This window comes from Sturnira hondurensis, unplaced genomic scaffold, assembly GCF_014824575.4.
Source record: "Sturnira hondurensis isolate 20B ecotype Veracruz unplaced genomic scaffold, ASM1482457v3 Scaffold0013994, whole genome shotgun sequence".
NCBI classification, from domain to species: Eukaryota; Metazoa; Chordata; class Mammalia; order Chiroptera; family Phyllostomidae; genus Sturnira; species Sturnira hondurensis.
In genome coordinates this window covers 620988-639636 of record NW_028086625.1, presented here as the reverse complement: position 1 = coordinate 639636, position 18649 = coordinate 620988, and the positions used below count along the sequence as shown (strand labels likewise).

The 18649-nt window shown below is 43.2% G+C and overlaps 1 protein-coding gene across 2 annotated transcripts in view; it reads left to right on the top strand.

The window, feature by feature from the left end:
- Positions 1 to 18649, top strand: part of ZNF41 (zinc finger protein 41) — a 51557-nt gene that overhangs the window by 18960 nt on the left and 13948 nt on the right. The window contains exon 2 of one of the 2 annotated variants that reach the window (XM_037062375.1): positions 11623 to 11950. In XM_037062375.1, coding sequence (XP_036918270.1) covers positions 11879 to 11950 — 72 coding nt within the window. In that variant the 5' untranslated portion in view covers positions 11623 to 11878. Of the gene's footprint in view, positions 1 to 11600; positions 11951 to 18649 lie in introns of those variants that run through there. The other variant, XM_037062374.1, reaches the window with a different exon arrangement.

Genomic DNA, 18649 nt, shown 5'->3' with positions numbered 1-18649 from the left:
TTGAGTTTTGGAAGATTATATTTTTCTAGAAATTTGTCCATTTCACCTAGGTTTTCAAATTTCTTGGCATACAGTTCTTCATAGTAATTCCTTACAATCCCTTCTATTTCTGTGGTATCAGTTGTAATCTCTCCTCTTTCATTTCTGATTGCGTTTATTTGGGTCCTCTCTCTTCTTTTCTTAATGAGCCTACTTAAAGGCTTGTCTGTTTTGTTTATATTTTCAAAAAACCAACTCTTGGATTCATTGATCCTTAGAATTGTGCTTTTAGTCTCTATGTCATTTAATTCTGCTCTGATCTTGGTTATTTCCTTCTTTGTACTTGCTCTGGGCTGTCTTTGTTGTTGTTCTTCGAGTTCTTGCAGGCGTCGGGTTAGGTTGTTTGTTTGAAATGTTTCTATTTTATTTAGGTAAGCCTGTATTGCTATGAACTTCCCTCTCAGGACTGCCTTGGCCGTGTCCCATAAGTTTTGGGTTGTTGTGAGTTCATTTTCATTTGTTTCCAGAAACTTTTTGATTTCTTCCCTAATTTCAATCTTGACCCATTTGTTGTTTAATAGCATACCATTCAGTCTCCATGATTTTGGGTGTTTGGGGTTTTTTCCTGTGGGGTTGGTTTCTAATTTCAGTCCCTTGTGGTCAGAGAAAATGCTCGGTATGATTTCAATTTTCTTGAATTTTTTGAGGCTAGTTTTGTGACCTATCATGTGGTCTATCTTTGAAAATGTTCCATGTGCATTTGAAAAGAATGTGTATTTAACTTCTTTGGGATCAAGGACTCTATATATGTCAGTCGAGTCCATTTCATCTAGGGCATTCTTCAATGCCACAATATCTTTGTTGATATTTTGTTTGGAAGATCTGTCCATTTTTGACAGTGGGGTGTTAAAATCCCCTACTATAATTGTGTTGCTGTCAATATCTTTCTTGACGTCTTCTAGGATTTTTCTTATATATTTGGATGCCACTATGTTGGGTGCATATATATTTGTGATGTTAATGTCTTCTTGGTGGATTCTTCCCTTGAGTATTGTGAATTGACCTTCTGGGTCTCTCTTTATGGCCCTTTTTTTGAAGTCTATTTTGTCTGATATTAGAATTGCTACTCCGACTTTTTTTTCTTGACCATTTGCTTGGAAAATTTGTTTCCAGTCTTTTACTTTTATTCTGTGATGGTCTTTTGTCCTGGGGTGGTCTCCTGTAGGCAGCATATGTGTGGGTCATGCTTTCTTATCCATTCAGCTATTCTATGTCTTTTGATTGGAGCATTTAATCCATTTACGTTTAAGGTTATTATTGATAGCTACTTATTCGTTGCCATTTTGGTACCACAGTTCTTCTCTGTCTCTCTCTTTTCCTTCCTTTCCTTAAAGCAGCCCTTTTAGCATCTCTTGCAGAGCTGGTTTGGTAGAGGCATATTCTGTTAGGCTTCTTTTGTCTTGGAAGCTCTTTACTTGGCCTTCTATCTTGATTGAGAGCTTTGCTGGGTAAAGTAGCCTTGGTTGTAGGCCTCTGGTTCTCATTACTTGAAATATTTCTTGCCATTCTCTTCTTGCTTGGAGTGTTTCCATTGATAGGTCAGTAGCTAACCTTATTGGGGCTCCCTTGTATGTTACTTCCTGTTTCTCCCTTTCTGTCTCTAAGATTCTCTCTTTGTCTTGGAATTTTGCCATTTTAATGATGATGTGTCTTGAAGTGGGCCTCTTTGGGTTCTTCTTGAATGGGACTCTCTGTGATTCCTGGATTTGTGTAACTTTTTCTCTCATCAAATTAGGAAAATTTTCCATCATTACTCTTTCAAATAGGTTTTCTATCCCTGTTCTTCTTCTTCTCCTTCTGGTATTCCTATTATTCAGATATTATTACGTTTCATATTATCTTGCATTTCTTTTAGCCCCTCTTCATTCTTTTTGAGCCTCTTTTCCCTTTATTGCTCTTTCTGGGAGAGTCTTTCTACTGTGTCCTCCAAGTCGCTGATCCAATCTTCTGCCTCATCGATCCTGCTTTTCATTCCTTCTACTGTGTTCTTCAGTTCCAAAATTATATTCTTCATTTCCTCTTGGACTTTGCTGATAGTTTCTATTTCCTTTTTCATGTTGATATAGTTTGTGGAGAGCTCATTGTAGCTCCCCTCTAGTTTCTGGTAGCTCATTGTGAGCTCTTTGAATTTCCTGATAACTAGTGCTTTGAATTCAGTATCTGATAGCTGACTTGCCCCTCTTTCATCTGACGTTATTTCTGAGACTTCCACCTTTTCTTTCATTTGGGCATTGGTTCTTTGTCTTCCCATTGCTTATGAGACTCTTCTTGTTAGCTTCAGCTTCTTAAATTGATCTGTTCTGACTCCCTAGGTTTATGGCGTGAACTTCTGTGGTAGAATACCTGTGAAATTCAGTGGTGCAGTCTCCTGCAGGTATCTTGATGTTCTCCGCTTCCACCTACTCCTTTCTTTGTGTGTGTGTGATCAGCTGGAGGGGGAGGCAAAATGGTTTATGTCACCAGGAGAGTACTTTATGGTATTTACAGTCACAGCTGGTAGAGAAGAGATAGAAGATCTTTAGGCTCTATACAGTGTTAACTGTAATCTTCAACCCAATATGAAGAAAGGATAGATCAAAGATAAGTCTCTTGTTCGGGAAGGATGGCTTGTGAGTTGTATCTAGAAAGCAGTGAGGTTGCGGGTGGTCAGATTTTTAGGTAAGGTGAGAGTAAAGAATAGTAAATAGATGTAGTGTGTGAGCAAGTAGAGTTAATCACTACAGTAATAGAATTCAGGAACCTGTAAAGTGGGCTAAGACCCGAGAGATGTGTTGTGAAGTATTTACAGTGGTATAGAAAGCAACAAACAAACAAACAAACACACAAAAAAGGGCAAGAGAAGGAAAAAGCAATAAGTTGGGGGTGAAAGGAAGGACTAAAACAGGAAAAAGGAGAGGAACAGAGTACTGAAAGATACAGCAACAATAAAATTTAAAAAATATACGATTACTGAAAAAAGTTTTTTAAAAAAGTTAAAAAAAAAACAAAAAACCTCCTTCCTTGTTGGTTTCAAACTGTCCAATCCGGTTTTTCTGTTTTCGGCAGGACCCCTCTGTGGGCTGGGTTGTAGGCCCAGGCGCACACCCGCCCGCCAGCCAGGCTAACAGACTGGGGTGCGGGCACCCACCCACCCGACAGGCTGCCTATGTCCCACGGGATCTGGTACTGGTGCTTCCCAGTCCTCTGGCTGGGTGAGAAGCAAGTCAAGCTGCCTTCACAGGAGAACACCTCAGTCCACTTTCCAGTAAAAACTTCTCCAGAAAGCGTGCCTCTCAGCCCAGCCCAATCCCCAACCTGACTGTTAGGACAATGCTCCTCTCAAATTTCCTGGGCTGGCAGGCTGGTGGGCTGGTGACCACAGAGATTGTAACTGAACCTGGCCCTCTGTCTTTGCCACCCTCCCTGCACACCTAGGCAGACAAGTCTCTGCCACCCAGCCCTGCCTAGATGGTGAGGGAGGGAACCAGCTCTTCCAAGGACCCCGCAGCCAGCCCAATGCTCCACTGGGTGCTGGGCTCCCTATGAGTCCTCCGTGGCACTGGCCGCAGACAGAAGCCTCTACACCCCTAATGCGGTGGCAGTGGTGGCTCCAAGGCGTTTTGAGCTGGCCAAGGGCAGCCGGCCCTGCTGCTGCCACTTTTGTCTTTACTCACAGGTGCTGGGCTCCCAATGAGTCCTCTGTGGCAGACGCCCCTGACGTTGGGAGCAGGCGGAAGCCTCTGGGCCCCGACCACTGCGGCAGCCGCGGCTCTGAGGTCTTTATGTGCCGGCCAATGGCTGCCGTCCCGCCGCCGCCACCACCACTGTTGCCGCTGCCCTTGACTTTACTCAGGGTTGCTGGGGCTCCTGATGAGTTCTCCATGGCAGACGACCCTGTCGCTGGGCACAGATGGAAGGAAGCCTCTGGGCTCCGACCGCTGTGGCAGCCACGGCTCCGAGGTCTTTATGCGCTGGCCAATGGCGGCCGCCGGCCTGGCTGCCTCTGTCCTTACTAGCGTCCCTGAGACCCCAACCACCTGTAGCTGTCTGGTTTGTCACTATCTCTGGTCTCTTATTTTCATAAATGCTGGGGAATTGTTGGTTGGGGAATTGATTGCGCTGTTCTTCAGTAAATCTGCCAGGATTTTCTCCCAGGGGTATGAGAACTGGATTTGCTCCGTCCTACTCTGCCGCCATTTTCCTTGGGGATTCTTCCTTGAGGCACCCCAAGATTCCACGCAGTCCGAGCCCGGAGGGGTAAAAACATGGAAGGTTCTTCAGCTGCGGTCTTGGTGTCCAGCCTCCCAGGGCCGGAAGTGTCCTCTTGTCTCCGAAGCAGTGGTCGGCCTGGGCTTCGGCCTGTGCCTTGGCTTCACTGCCCTCATAGTAGTCACCACAAAACAGGTATGATTCTGCACACACCTGAGGGCACGCTCTCAGCAGCAAGCGTGCGGAGCAGCCTTTTGCTGTCAGGCTTAGCATCCACTGTCGAATTCTTGTTTCTTCATTCTTTTCTGTTTGGTTATTTGTTTCTTCCTTCTGGTCCACTCCATTGATTTGAATCTCAGTTTTTTTCCCATCACTATTGGTTCCCTGTGCATTTTGCTTCATTTCACTTAGTTTAGCCTTCATTTTTTTCATCTAATTTGTGACCAAAATCAACCAATTCTGTGATCATCCTGATCACCAGTGTTTTGAACTGTGCATCTGATAAGTTGGCTATCTCTTGGTTGCTTAGAAGTATTGTCTCTGGGGCTTTGATTTGTTCTTCTGTTTGAACCATAAGTTTTTGGTCAGGTCATGCCTGTTACATATGAGGGGTGGGACTTTAGGTGTTTACCAGGGCAGTGCAGGCAGCTCAGGGCAGGACAACCCAGTGGGTGGATTGTGAGACTGTATGTGGGGGCGGGGTCAGAGAGGGAACAGTGGTGCTTGTTCTGCTCTCTCTTGGATTTCAGTCCACTCTGCCACTTTCCACAAGCAAATTGGCCCTTTCTGATACTGGTTCCTGGGTGGTTGGGCTTGTGTACATTCTAGGACCCTGTGGGTCTCTCCAGTGAATTATCCTGTGGGGCTAGAAGTCTCTCCTGGCACCTTTTCAATCAGTGCTTTTAGGTTTTATTTCCCGGCACTGGAGCCCTGGTTGCATGGTCTGTCTCGCTGCCCGCTTTTTGCCTAGTTTATCTGCATGTGAATGTGTGACTGCAGTTAGCCCGGAGCCGCCAGCACTCCCGAGTCTGGCAGCCACTGCCTTTTCCTGCCTCAAACCCTTTCTGCTGGCCACCGACTGCGCCCCTCTTATCTGATTGAATGGTTGTCGGACTTCTGTACAATTCAATTTTCTGTCTCTTCTGGTTGTGTTTTTGTTTCTAAATATTTGTTGTCCTTAATTTTGGTTGTGCGAAGAGGCAAGTGTTTCCACCTATGCCTCCATCTTGGTTGGGAGTCCTCTCACTGCTTTTAAAAAAAATCTTGGAAATATTTTTATTTGCTTATTTTTAGAGAGATGGAAAAGGATGGAGAAAGAGAAGCAGAGAAACACTGATGTGTGAGAGATACATCGATTGTTTGCCTGTTGCACACCACCAACTGGGGGCCTGGCCCACAACCCAGGCATTTGGCCTGACTTGGAATTGAATCAGCGATCTATCAGTTTGAAGGCCAGCACTCCAGTCAGGGAGTGCTGACTGAACCACACCAGTCAGGGCTCTCTCATTACTTTTAATAGCCTGTTTTATTAAAAATTTTTTATTCATTTATTTTTAGAGGGGAAGGAAGAGAGAGAGTGGGAGAAAGACATCAATTGTGGTTGCCTCTTGCTTGCCCCACACTGAGGACCTGGCCTGCAACTCAGGCATGTGCCCTGACCAGGAATTGAACCAGTGACCCCTTGCTTCACAGGCTGGCAGTCAATCCACTGAGCCACACCAGCCAGGGCCAAGAGCCTCTCTTTATCTTTAACCCTTGACATTTTAATTGTGATATGTCTTGGTGTGGTCCTTTTTGGGTCAGACTTCATTGGGACTCTCTGTGCTTCCTGGATTTGCATGTTTATTTCCTCGCCAAATTAGGAAAGTTTTCTTTCATTATTTTTAAAATAAATTTCCAATTTTTTGCTTTTTCTCTTCTCCTTCTGGCACCCCTATGATGCGAATGTTGGACCTCTTGATGTTGTCCCAGAGGCTGCCTATACTACCTTCATTTTTTTTAATCTTGTTTTTCTTCTTGTTCTGATTGGGGTTTTTGTTGTTGTTTGCTTCTTTATGTTCCAAGTCATCGATTTGATTCTCGGCTTCATCCACTCTGCTGTTGTTCCCCTGTAAATTGTTCTTTATTTCAGTTAGTGAATCCTTTGTTTCTGACTGGATCTTTTTTATGCTGCTGAAGTCCTCACTAAGTTCCTTGATCATCCTTATAACTAGTGTTTTGAACTCTGCATCTGATAGACTGCTTATCTCCATTTTGTTTAGCTGTTTTTCTGGAGTTTTGATCAGTTCCTTCATTTAGGCCATGTTTCCTTGTCTCCATGTTTTGGCAGCCTCCCTGTATTTGTTTCTATGTATTAGGTACAGCTGCTTTGATTCCATGTCTTGATAGCATGACCTAACGTAGTAAGTGCCCTGTAGGGTCCAGTGGCACAGCCTTCCCTATCACCGAAGCTGGGTACTTGAGGTGCTCCCTCCATGTGATCTGAGTACACCCTCCTTTTGTAGTTGAGCTTTGGTTGATGTTGGTAGGTTAATGGGAGCACCAATTCTTTGTGATCTCCAATTCTGTGACACCAAATGAAAATCCAGCAATTCAATTATGACTTTAACATCACATCCAATGAGTTAAAGGGCTCAGTCCCACAAAACTGCCCCCATTTCAGGTGCCAGTCACAAGCTCTAGGCCACCCAGCAATTCAATTATGACTTTAACATCACATCCAATGAGTTAAAGGGCTCAGTCCCACAAAACTGCCCCCATTTCAGGTGCCAGTCACAAGCTCTAGGCCACACATAATTCTGATTTACTGGCTATAAATTCATGGTTCCCATGACCACTTCCTCAGGTTCAATAACTTGCTAGAATAGCTCACAGAGCTCAGGAAAACACTTATGTTTATCAGTTTATTATAAAGAATATAATTCAAGAACAGCCAGATGAAAGAGATGCATAGGGCAAGGTACGAGGGGAGTGGTACAGAGCATCCATGCACTGTCTGGGCACGTTTCCTTCACAGCAACTCTAGCAAGTCTATGTGTTCAACCTGGAAGCTTTCTGAACCTTAGTGTTTAGGGATTTTTATGAAGTTTTTTTTTTTAATGTGAAAGTTCCATTATGTAGGCATGATTGATTAAATCCTTGGCCATTGGTGATTAAACTCGATCTGTAGTCCTCCCCTCCCAAAGAGGAAGGTGGGGGCATGAGGTAGGGGGAGAGGAAGCTGAAAGTTGCAACCCTCTAATCTAGCCCTCTAATTACATGATTGGTTCTTTGGCAACCAGCTCCCATCCCTGAAGTTACCCAGGAACTCCCTAAGAGTCATTTTATCAGTATAAACTCAGACATGATAGAAAGGGGCTAGTGAGGAATAACAAACTAACCACAAGTGCTCTTATCACTCAGGAAATTCCAAGGATTATAGGAGATCTGTGCCAGGAACCAGGGACAAAGACCAAATTTATATTTCTTATTATATTGCACTCTGCCTAGCCCTGGATCCTGAAGATTTTCTTCCATGTTTTTTCTCCAAAAATTTATAGTTTTACACTTTACATTTAAGTCTATGATTCATTTTGAATTCATTTTTGTATAAAGGAATGAGATTTAGGTTGAGGTTCTTTTTTAAAACTTATGTTTTATTAAATATAGTTGGCACACAATGTTATCTTACCTTCAGTACAACATAGTGATTCATCATTTATATACCTTACAATGTGATCACTACAATAAGTCACCATACAAAATTATTACTATAGGCTCTTGCTGGTGTAGCTCAGTGGATTGAGTGCAGGCTGCAAACCAAAGGGTCATTGGTTCAATTCCCAGTCAAGGCACATGCCTGGGTTGCAGGCCAGGTCTCCAGTGAGGGCCACGTGGAAGGCAACCACACATTAATGTTGCTCTCCCTCTCTTCTCCTCTCTCTAAAAATAAACAAATAAAATCTTAAACAAAATTATTACAATATTATTGACTATTTTCCCATATATATTACATTTCCATGACTTATTTATTTCATAGCTGGAAGTTCATACCTCTTATTTCCCTTCACTTTTTCATTCCTACCCCCTAGGTTGAAGTTCTTTTTGCCTATGAATGTACAGTTTTTCCAGCATCACTGAATTGTTTTTCACCTTTGTTAAAAAACATACTTGGCCATACTTGGTTGGCCATACTTATGTGGGCTATTTCTGGCTCCTCTAGTCTATTACATTGATCTATATGTTTATCCCTCCACCAAAACTACAGTCTTGATTACTGTACCTATGTAGTAAGCTTTAATATTGATTAGAGTGACTTTCTCACTTTATTCTTCTTCATCTAGACTGGTTTATCTATTCTAGAGCCTGTGCTTTTCTATATAAAATTTAGAATATACTTGTCTGTGGATGTTGAACATATTCTCATGTGCTTTTTGCCCTTCTAGACCCTCTTTGGTGAAATGCCTATTTATGTCTTTAGCTCACTTTCTAATTGGATCATTTGTTTCTTCAATGTGAGTTGAAGTTGAGAGTGTATAATTTTTTATATATTGCTGAATTATGTTTGGTAATATTTTGTTAAAAATTTTTGCATCTCCATTCATGAGTGATATTGGTCTCTAGTTTTCTTTCTTTCTTTCTTGTGCTATTTGTGTGTAGTTTTGGTATCAGGCTTCATGAAATGAGTTAGGAAGAACATCCTCTTCATTTCACTCAGTAGCTTTTCCCAGGGTATGAAAAAATTTCGACTTAGTGATAGCAATAATCTTATTTATTCCAAATGCTCAATTACATTATTTTTCTTTACTCAGAATAACTGTATATTAACTGTAAGGATTATTTCTCAAAACTGCTTTCCTCTGAATTTGAGATTTCTGCAACTGTTACTGAACAACAAATGGGGTCCTGCTGCCTGATACCACTCTCTAGGCAAAATTCCAGAGGCAAAGGTTTGGTGATAAAAGAAAGGAGTCTTTATTCCAGGGGTGTCCAACCTGTGCCAGGATGTCTGTGAATGCGGCCCAACACAAAATCATAAATTTACTTAAAACATTATGAGCTTTTTTTGTGATTATGTGTCACAATATATTTAATATGTGGCCCAACACAACTCTTTTTCCAGTGTGGAGATGCCAAAAGGTTGGACACCCCTGCAAAGCCATCACTTTAGCCTATCAAGTCACAGCTTTAATAATTTAAACCTTTCAATTAAGGCTAAACTCTAACACCTGGGTTCTCCTAGCATTCTCTGTTTTTGGTTATCTTATTTCTACAGGGTTAGTTCACAAGCTAAAATAACATAATACACAAAAGCTACACAATATTGGAAGAATGGCAGGCTTCTGCCTCAGAGTCTGTTCTCTCTAGAACAAACCAAGAATAACCCTTCCACTCTCTGCCAGGCCAGCCTGCCTAGGCTGTGCTCAGAGTTCCTGCCTATCTAAAATATCGTCTGTTGGGAAATGCAGGCAGCTGCAGCACAATGCTGGAGGAAGAAAAGCCCGAGAGCCAGAGAGAGCCAGTGCCAGCCCAGAGCCCAGAGCCCAAGAGTGCTTGTTTTATTTCAAATCCTCTCACCCATAATTCCATGTGCTCTGAAGTCATTCAGGTTCTCAGCCAGTCCTGTTCTAGGCTACTTACTATTGCCTTGGGCAACCTCCTCCTACGGCTTCCCAGTGATCTGATCAGATTTCTCTGTATCATAACTATTTCATTTATAATTATTTAGACTATTCCCCTGAGTGTTCTCCTGAGATAGGAATATTAGCATATTATGCTCTAAATTCTTTTATGTCTAAAATTGTCTTTTGCTCTGACAGAAAAATGGTTTTGATCAAGGGTGGGTTTTAAATTCTGGGATCTCTGTCACTTTCAATAATATAATGTTTTCTTCTACACAGATTCTATTGTTGCAAATAAGGTGTCTAGTGCTATTGTGATTCCTTCCATTGTAAAGAACATGTTGTTTCTGTCTGGAAGTGTTTAAGTTTTCTTCTCATCCTTTAAATTCAATGCCAAATCCTATTTGGAGTTGATTGGGTTACTCTGGGAGTCAAAGAATGAGGTATTTCAGTGAGGGAGGATCAATGGTTTAGGGTCCAATAGGATTAGATAATTCAGTGTCATTCATGTTGGGGTAGTGAGTGACAGTCTTGTGGAAACCTTGAAGGAAAATAATTGAGACATTTGTGGATAAGTGATTGAGACCTCTGTGGAAATTCTTAAAGTTTAATAAGAGTTGGAGATCTAAGTATCTAAAGTCATTGATTGGTCCATGAGAGTTATTGATTGGGACTGAGGTGGTGAATAATTGATTCATCTGGGATTACCAGTCTTTGGAAGGCAGTTTGCAGGGGCCTGTAGGAGTCCTTAATTAGGACCTGTGGACATCAGTAATTGAAGGATATTTGATAGTTGATATTTGATGGGCCACAAGGTCTATTACTGAGGATTTCATGGGAGTCACTGATTCTGTATATCGGTTGTGAGTTATAAGCAGTCAGGTTTGGCGCCCCCCAGGGGCCTTAAGCAAATCCATGGTTGATTTTTTATTGAGGGTACATTGTCTATGTTGGTGATTATTTGAGAAGCCTATGGAAACCAGTTGATGTCACCATTGCGACACTGTTTTGTCAGACAGTGTCAGTTAATGATTTAGGGACCTGTGCAGACACGTTGGTTTTCAGGGCCCAAATGGGAATTGGGTGAGGCGGCAGGTAATAAGTTTATGCTTTCATCTTTGGCATAAGAAGGTGGGCTCTATAACTTGCTCAGAATGTACACTAAATTATACAGAAGGTTGGTTTATGTACAGTGACATGGTCATCCCTCAGCCAAAACATTCTGAAAGCAGCAGGAAATAGAAATAATAATTGTTGTGACTCTGCCTTGTATACAATGCCATACAGCACAGTAGTTAAGAAAATGCACTTTGGAGTCAAGCATACCTGGGTTTGAGTCTTTGTCCTTCCCCCTAATCCAAGTGATCTTGGGGCAAAGTTCTTAAGATTTCCAAATGGCTGTATCTAATGCTAAATGAGAATGACGATGATGATGATGATGATGATGATGATGATAATTCACAGAATGAGTGTGAAAATTAAATGAAGTACCTAAAATATATGCCTGGAACATTATAATAGCAATATTTAATATTAATAGTGTGTTCCAGTAGGAACACAGTCAAGTATTTATGCCAAGTAGGAGTAAATACTTTAAAAGCATCACTTCATTTAACTCTAACAATCACATGAGACAGGTATTTTTGCCCTGTGTTAAGATTTAAAAAATCAGGCAAAAGTGACTTTCCCCAGAGCTGGATTTCAAATTCTCATTCATTTTACAACAAATTTCACAAGTTTTTCCCATATTTGATTCTAATACTTGTTTGTTTTACTGGACTTTTCTCTTCCACAGTATCCAGCACAGTAAGCCATCTCTTGGTGCCCCCAGGAAGCATTTCTGGGGTGAATGTGGAATGACTGACCATGTGGACACTGTCCATGTTTCTTGGAATCTCTGTGGAGTCCCAGGACCAGACCTCGTAGTGAAGAATGCAGGATCTCCTAGCCCCAGCAGCTCTGGCTGAGTCCACAGATGCCCTCCTGACTTCAAACTCCTGGTAGGAGCTGAGTTGTCAGCAAGAGGCCCAGGGCTGAGGCTCAGCAGGAACATGCCAACCAACCGGAACTCTCCCCCATGGACCATGGCCCTGGCTGCAGAGGGACATGGCAGGATGAGTGAGGTGAGAAGGGAGATGTCTCCAGGGCAGGAATTCATTCAGTAAGGAGATAGTCTCAACCTATCATGGGGACTCAGAGCAGGGGCAGGTGGGTCACCAGGGAAGCATATTCCAGGTTCACTGCCCCTGAAACAGATCACTATCTTCTTGCTGAGAGCGAGTACCACATGGCTCATGTCCCGCATCTGGAGTCCTATGTGTTTCAGTGGAAAATGTGATATAGATAATGCAGGGAAGGTGGGACAAGAGGGTCAGCATCACACCTGGAGGAGAAGGCCAGCTCCCTTGCAGGTTGCAGGCATGTCTGTGTAGGGATGGTCACTGGCTCTAACCAGGGATACGTTACATCCTACCCCCCAGCATAGGTCCTTCACTCTCCACTGGCTCTTTGCAGATGCTTAGCCAATCTCCACTGGATCCTTCTTTCCCCCATGGTCTCTGGAGATTTGCTGATTTCTCCTCTATCATGATCTCAGATAGAAAAATCCCTTTTCTTTGGAACTTAGAGGATTGTGGGATAATGGGGTGACCACAGTCTTTAGGACCTTTCTAGTTCTTCCTCCTTTTTTTCCAAGATTTTATTTATTTATCTTTAGAGGGGAAGGGAAGGAGAGAGGGAGAGAAATATCAATGTATGGTTGCCTCTCATGCGTCCACTGCCAGGAACTGGGGACCAGGAACTGGCCTGCAACCCAGGCATGTGCCCTGACTGGGAATCGAACCACGATCGTGTGGTTTGCAGGCCTGCGCTCAATCCACTGGGCTACACCAGCCAGGGCTAGTTCTTCCTCCTTTCTAAGGTAAACAAAATGGCCTGAGAATGGACATGACTTTCCCTGGTGGCTCAGATTGTGAATGATAGTACTGGACTGCAAACCAGTCTCCTGAAGGTGTCCTCCGCTCTTGCCACACTGCAGCCCAGGCCAAGTATCCCACTAAAATTTCCCCTGGAGAGGCTGTAAACAGAGGAAGATGATGAGAGAGCCAGACCTTACCGGACAGCCCCCTCCTACAGATCATTTTATGGAGGATGTCATCTATGGAACAGGCTCATTGTCACAAGGGCTTTTGGTCATGTGATCATTAGGATAATATTGAACTTTTAAAAAATATTTTATTTATTCATTTTTAGAGAGGGAGGAAGAGAAGGAGAAAGAGAGGGAGAGAAACATCAATGTGTGGTTGCCTCTTGTGCACCCCACACTGGGGACCTGGCCCACACAACCCAGGCATGTGCTCCAACTGGGAATCAAACCAGCAACCCCCTGGTTTGCAGCCTGCACTCAATTCACTGAGCTACGCCAGTCAGGTTGGATAATATTAAACTTTAAAAATTTATTTTAATTTTTATTATTTCATAATTTTACTATTTAACAATAAAATGTTAGAATATGCAGGTAAGCAAATAGAAGAGAATAAAACATTATTTGTAATTCCAGCATTACCCAAAATGAACTAGTGTTAACTTTTAGCTATATTTTCTTTCAGTTGTTGTTTTTTATTTGTATGTGCATGAGTGTGTGTATAGGGGTATAGTGTGGGGCTGTGAGTGTACATACATACCGTATACATATATATTATATAGCTCAAGTTTGAAAATGGAACCGTAGTATATGGTGCCTCCTTTTTAACATGGTAGTTTAACATAATTTTCTAGGCAATAAATATTTTTCTTCATATACACATGATGCATAGCATTATGTCTTTTGGATAAACTATAATTAATTTAACCAATCTATTATATGTACATTTAAAGTGTTTCAGGTTTTCAGTTGTGATTAAAACTGCTGTGTTGACATTCCTACACTTAAATCTTTTTGCCCAAGTTACTGGAATTATATTTTGAGTCAAAGGTATAAGGTCATTGAATGTTAAACAAATCACTTCTACCCAGTGGAAAATCACACTTGGCTAGGCTCTGCTCCATCATGGTGTCAGTTACAGAGCCACAGATTGGGGCCACAACAATGCGATCCTCCCAAGTCCTTCTGGACATGGCCTCTTGCCCAGCTGATGTGAGGGAAATTCTAGATGAATGATTCTGGGCTCTGTAAGGCACATTTCTCCATTCATATCTTCCTTCCCAACCACAGATCTCTGCCCCTTTTCAAGAAAAGATAGAAATTAGTCCTTGTTGGTGTGGCTCAGTGGATTGAGTGCTGCCCTGAGAACCAAAGGGTCACCAGTTCAATTCTGAGTCAGGGCACATGCCTGGGGGCAGGCCAGGCCCCCAGTAGGGGGCATGTGAGAGGTAACCACATATTGATGTTTCTTTCCCTCTCTTTCTCCCTCCCTTCCCCTCTCTCTAAAAATAAATAAATAAAATCTTTAAAGAAAAAAATTATCAAGACCCTAGTGAATAGTATTTATTCAGTTATTATGTGTCAGGGTCTTGGTTTTTTCATTAGATATCAGGGAGCAGGGAATGGGCACATATACCAAGGAACCAATAAAAATGTCCCCAGGAACAGGGAACAGCTGGTTGGATCAAGAAATAGTAGCTGAAGCTAGAAAACAAGTACAACGAGTCAGTAAAAGAAAGGGGTGAGGAATAGCCACAGGGAACAGCTGGAGGGACTGGGATGCACTTACTGGAGATGAAGGATAGCCAAGGGACCTTGAGGACAGGTAGGAGTGCAATAGAAGAGACAGAAGAAATGGGAAACAAGTCAGAGGTCAGGGAGCAGCAGAGAGACCAAGAAACAGTTGTCAGAGCTGGAGAAGTGGTGATAGTGGTATGCAAGGGAGAGCATGAGGGTCCAAGAACAATTAGGGATCTTAACATAGGAGGAGGGACCAGGAGATAAAGGAACTGAATAACAGCCAGAGGGAGCCAGAACCATCCAGAGGGATGAAGAAGCAGAAAGGTTCAGTGTGCTGGGTAAGAGCCTGCAGGACAAGCAACTTTGTGTGGTACCAGGGTGTAGAGAAAAATCTGGGGAGGTGTGAAATGCAGAGACATTGGAGAACAAGAAATAGAAAGATGAATCTGGGAGCGAGTAGCTGCCAAAGGAAGCAGGGACCAGCTGCTGAGGCTGTAGAACAGGTGGAGAGGAAGAGAATGAAATGATCCATGGGACAGTTGGAGAGGCAGAGAAGGACCTCGAAGGCTGAGGAATAGCTGAAGGCACTAGGGCCCATATGGAACACAGAACAGCTTCTGAGGTCTAAGACCAGCCAGAGGGAACAGCAAAGGTGTGCTGGGTGTCCACCAGAGGTCCCAGACTAACTTGAAGCCTAAGGAATGGGAGACATGACCATTAAAGCTGTCTTGTGACTTCCGCCAAGATGGAGGCATAGGTGGAAACACTGTGCCTTCTCCCACAATCAAGTTTGAATACAACAAAGGTTTAGAAAACAAAGATGCAGCCAAACAGAAAACTGAACTATACGAAAGTCTGACAACAATGAAACGTTCAACCGGACTGGTAAGAGGGTCAGAGCCAGCAGTGGAGCAGGGTCGGGCAGGAAGGATCCCCCAACCCAGGCGACCCAGGCGACTCAGGCGCGCAGGCAGCTGGGGTAACATCTCGGACCCAGTGAGGGTGCGGGGCAGGCTGAGCGCAATCACAACACACATTCATGTGCAGATAAACCAGCAGAGGTGTGATCAGTGAGCTGGACCCCCACAGGCCCCAGTGGCAGACTGCACAGGTCCCAGTGGCGAACCCAGTGATGGTGCAGCGCAGGCTGACTGTGGTAGCACATTCGAGCTCACAGATAAACCAGCAAAGGAGTGAGCAGTGAGACGGACCACCCGGCCCCTGTGGTGGGAGGAGGCAGAGGGGACTGTCATTGATTTCCTTTGGCTCCGCCCCCACATATAGCGTCACAACCCAGCGACTAGGTGGCCCCACCCTGGTGAACACCTAGGGCTCCGCTCCTCATATGTAACAGGCACAAACACTCCAAAATATGGCTCAAGAAGAACTCAAAGCCCCAGAGCCGATAACTCTAAGCGACCAGGAACTAGCGAACCTCTCAGATGCACAGTTCAAAATACTGGTGATCAGGATGCTCACAGAACTGGTTGATTATAGTCACAAATTAGAGGAACATATGAAGGCTAAACTAATTGAAATTAAGGGAAATGCACAGGAAACCAATAGTGATGGAAAGGAAACTGGGACTCAAATCAATGGAGTGGACCAGAAGGAAGAACAAAACATCCAACCAGAAAAGAATAAAGAAACAAGAATTCAAAAAAATGAGGAGAGTCTTAGGAACCTCCAGGACATCTTTAAACATTCCAACATCTGAATCATAGGGGTACCAGAAGGGGAAGAGGAACAGCCACAAGTGGAAAACGTATTTGAACAAATAATAAAGGAGAACTTCCCCAGTCTGGCAAAGGAAATAGATTTCCAGGAAGTCCAGGAAGCTCAGAGAGTCCCAAAGAAGTTGGGCCCAAGAAGGAACACACCAAGGCACATCATAATTACATTAGCCAAGGTTAAAATGAAGGAGAGAATCCAAAAAGCAGCAAGAGGTAAGGGGACAGTCACCTACAAAGGAGTTCCCACCAAACTGTCAGCAGATTTCTCAAAAGAGACCTTACAGGCAAGAAGGGGCTGGAAAGAAGTATTCCAAGTCATGAAATCCAAAGACCTACATGCAAGATTGCTTTATCCAGCAAAGTTTTCATTTAGAATGGAAGGACAGATAAAGTGCTTCTCAGATAAGGTCAAGTTCAAGGAGTTCATCATCACCAAGTCCTTATTATATGAAATGTTAAAGGGACTTATCTAAGAAAAAGATGAAAAATATGAACAGTGAAAGGACAGCAAACTCACAGTTATCAACAACCACACCTAAAACAAAAGCAAACCAAGAGGACAGCTAGATCAGGAGCAGAACCATAGAAATGAAGAACACATGGAGGGTTAGCAACGGGAGTGGGAGGAGGAGAAGAGGGGAGAAGGTACAGAAAATAGCATAGACAGTAGGTAGAAAATAGGGGAGAGGGCAAGGATAGTAGGGGAAATATAGACTCTAATGAACTTGAGACACGTGGCGATAAACTAAAGGGGAGAATGGTGGGGGAGGGGTGTGCAGGGCGGAGGAGAATGAAGGGGGAATAGAACAACTATAATGGTATAATCAATAAAATATATTTTTAAAAATTTCAAAAAATAAAATTTTTTATTTTAAGTAAAAAACCAAAACAAAACAAAACAAAAAAACCTCCTGTCTTGTGTGTGGTAACACCCTGACTGACTAGACAACTGATAGAGGGACCAGAGAACACACAGAAGGCATAGTATTAGTTCTTGAAGCTAGTTAGTAAGCAAAGGCCCCAGGCAGTGGGCACTGAAGCTAAGGACAGTTGTAGAATTCAGAAAGAGGCTGGGAATCAGTCAGATGTCCCCCATATAGGGTGACAGGGGTGTCCTGGGATGGGAGACTTCCAGTGCTAAAATAGGGAAAGTCCTGGGCAAACTGGGACTGTTGGTCACCCTGACCAAGAAATAGAGTACCCAGCCAATAGTCTGACATAATGTAAGTGATGCAGCAGAAAAAAAGCACAGAATCCAGCTGTGGACAGACCACACAGAAATAATATAATTTCATGTTCAAGAGCCTAGGAGCCAACTGACCCACACTCCACAAAGTGTGGTCCATGGACCAGAAATAGCAGCATCAGTTGAGAGCAAATTAGCAATGTATTTCAGAACTGCTGAAGAAGCAAAAAAGAATCTAGGCTAAAGAATAGTCAGAGGACTAAAATGGCAGTCTGTGTCTAGTAGAAGTAGTGAGAAAATCTCATCAGGACCAGAGAACAGGCAAATGAACCCAATCTAAAGATGGTGGAGGAGTAAGTGGAAATTATACTAACCTCCTCCCAGGACCTATCTGGAATTACAACTATGGTACTTCATTTTGTCATGTTTAATGTTCACCCACATTTTGTATGCATTATACACAGGATTACTATAACCATGGTATGTAATCATTGTACCCATGTGTAATGCACATCCTTATTTTCCCCTCAAATTTCTGGGGAAAATAGTGCACATTATACATGGCAAAATACAGTAAATTGTAGAGAAACCATTTGGAATAAACAACTGAACAGTAGCTGAAGAGAAGCCTTATACCTATGAACAGACAGAAGAAATCACTTCACCACAATGTGACTGGTACGGACTGTGGAGGAGACATGAGAGGGCTTTCTGAGCTCTCATGGGTGGCAGCTGAAGTGCCAGAGGGAAATTTCAGTGGCTGGGGGGTTCCCCCTGAGAAGTGTGGGGTCTAAGCCCCAAGCTAGGCTCCCTAGCCTACAACACTAGAGTTGGAAAGGAACCCAGATAACATCCAGATGTGAAAAGTGGCAGGGTTTCTGTTTTCCAGGGAGAGATGGCTAGAGACACAGAGAACCTCATAAAGGACCAACCCCCCACAATTTGTTTGCAGCCACTTATTCTGGGCTCCAGTAAAGGGAGGGCAATAAAGACACTTGAGGAGGGTCTGGGGATTGTGGCTTTGGGAAGAAACTGACAGAACAACCACCAGGATCCTTATTCTGAGTCATTCCCCATACTGCAGGAGCCGTCTTGCTCAGGTAGAGCAGTTCCTTCCAAGTGGCATGAGCTTGAGGGGGGAGCAATAGCCCCACCTACAGAAATTACTCTAGTCTACCCTGTGTGCTTAAGCCTGACAGCTGATTATAGACTGACTACATTACCAACAGAAGGAAACAGC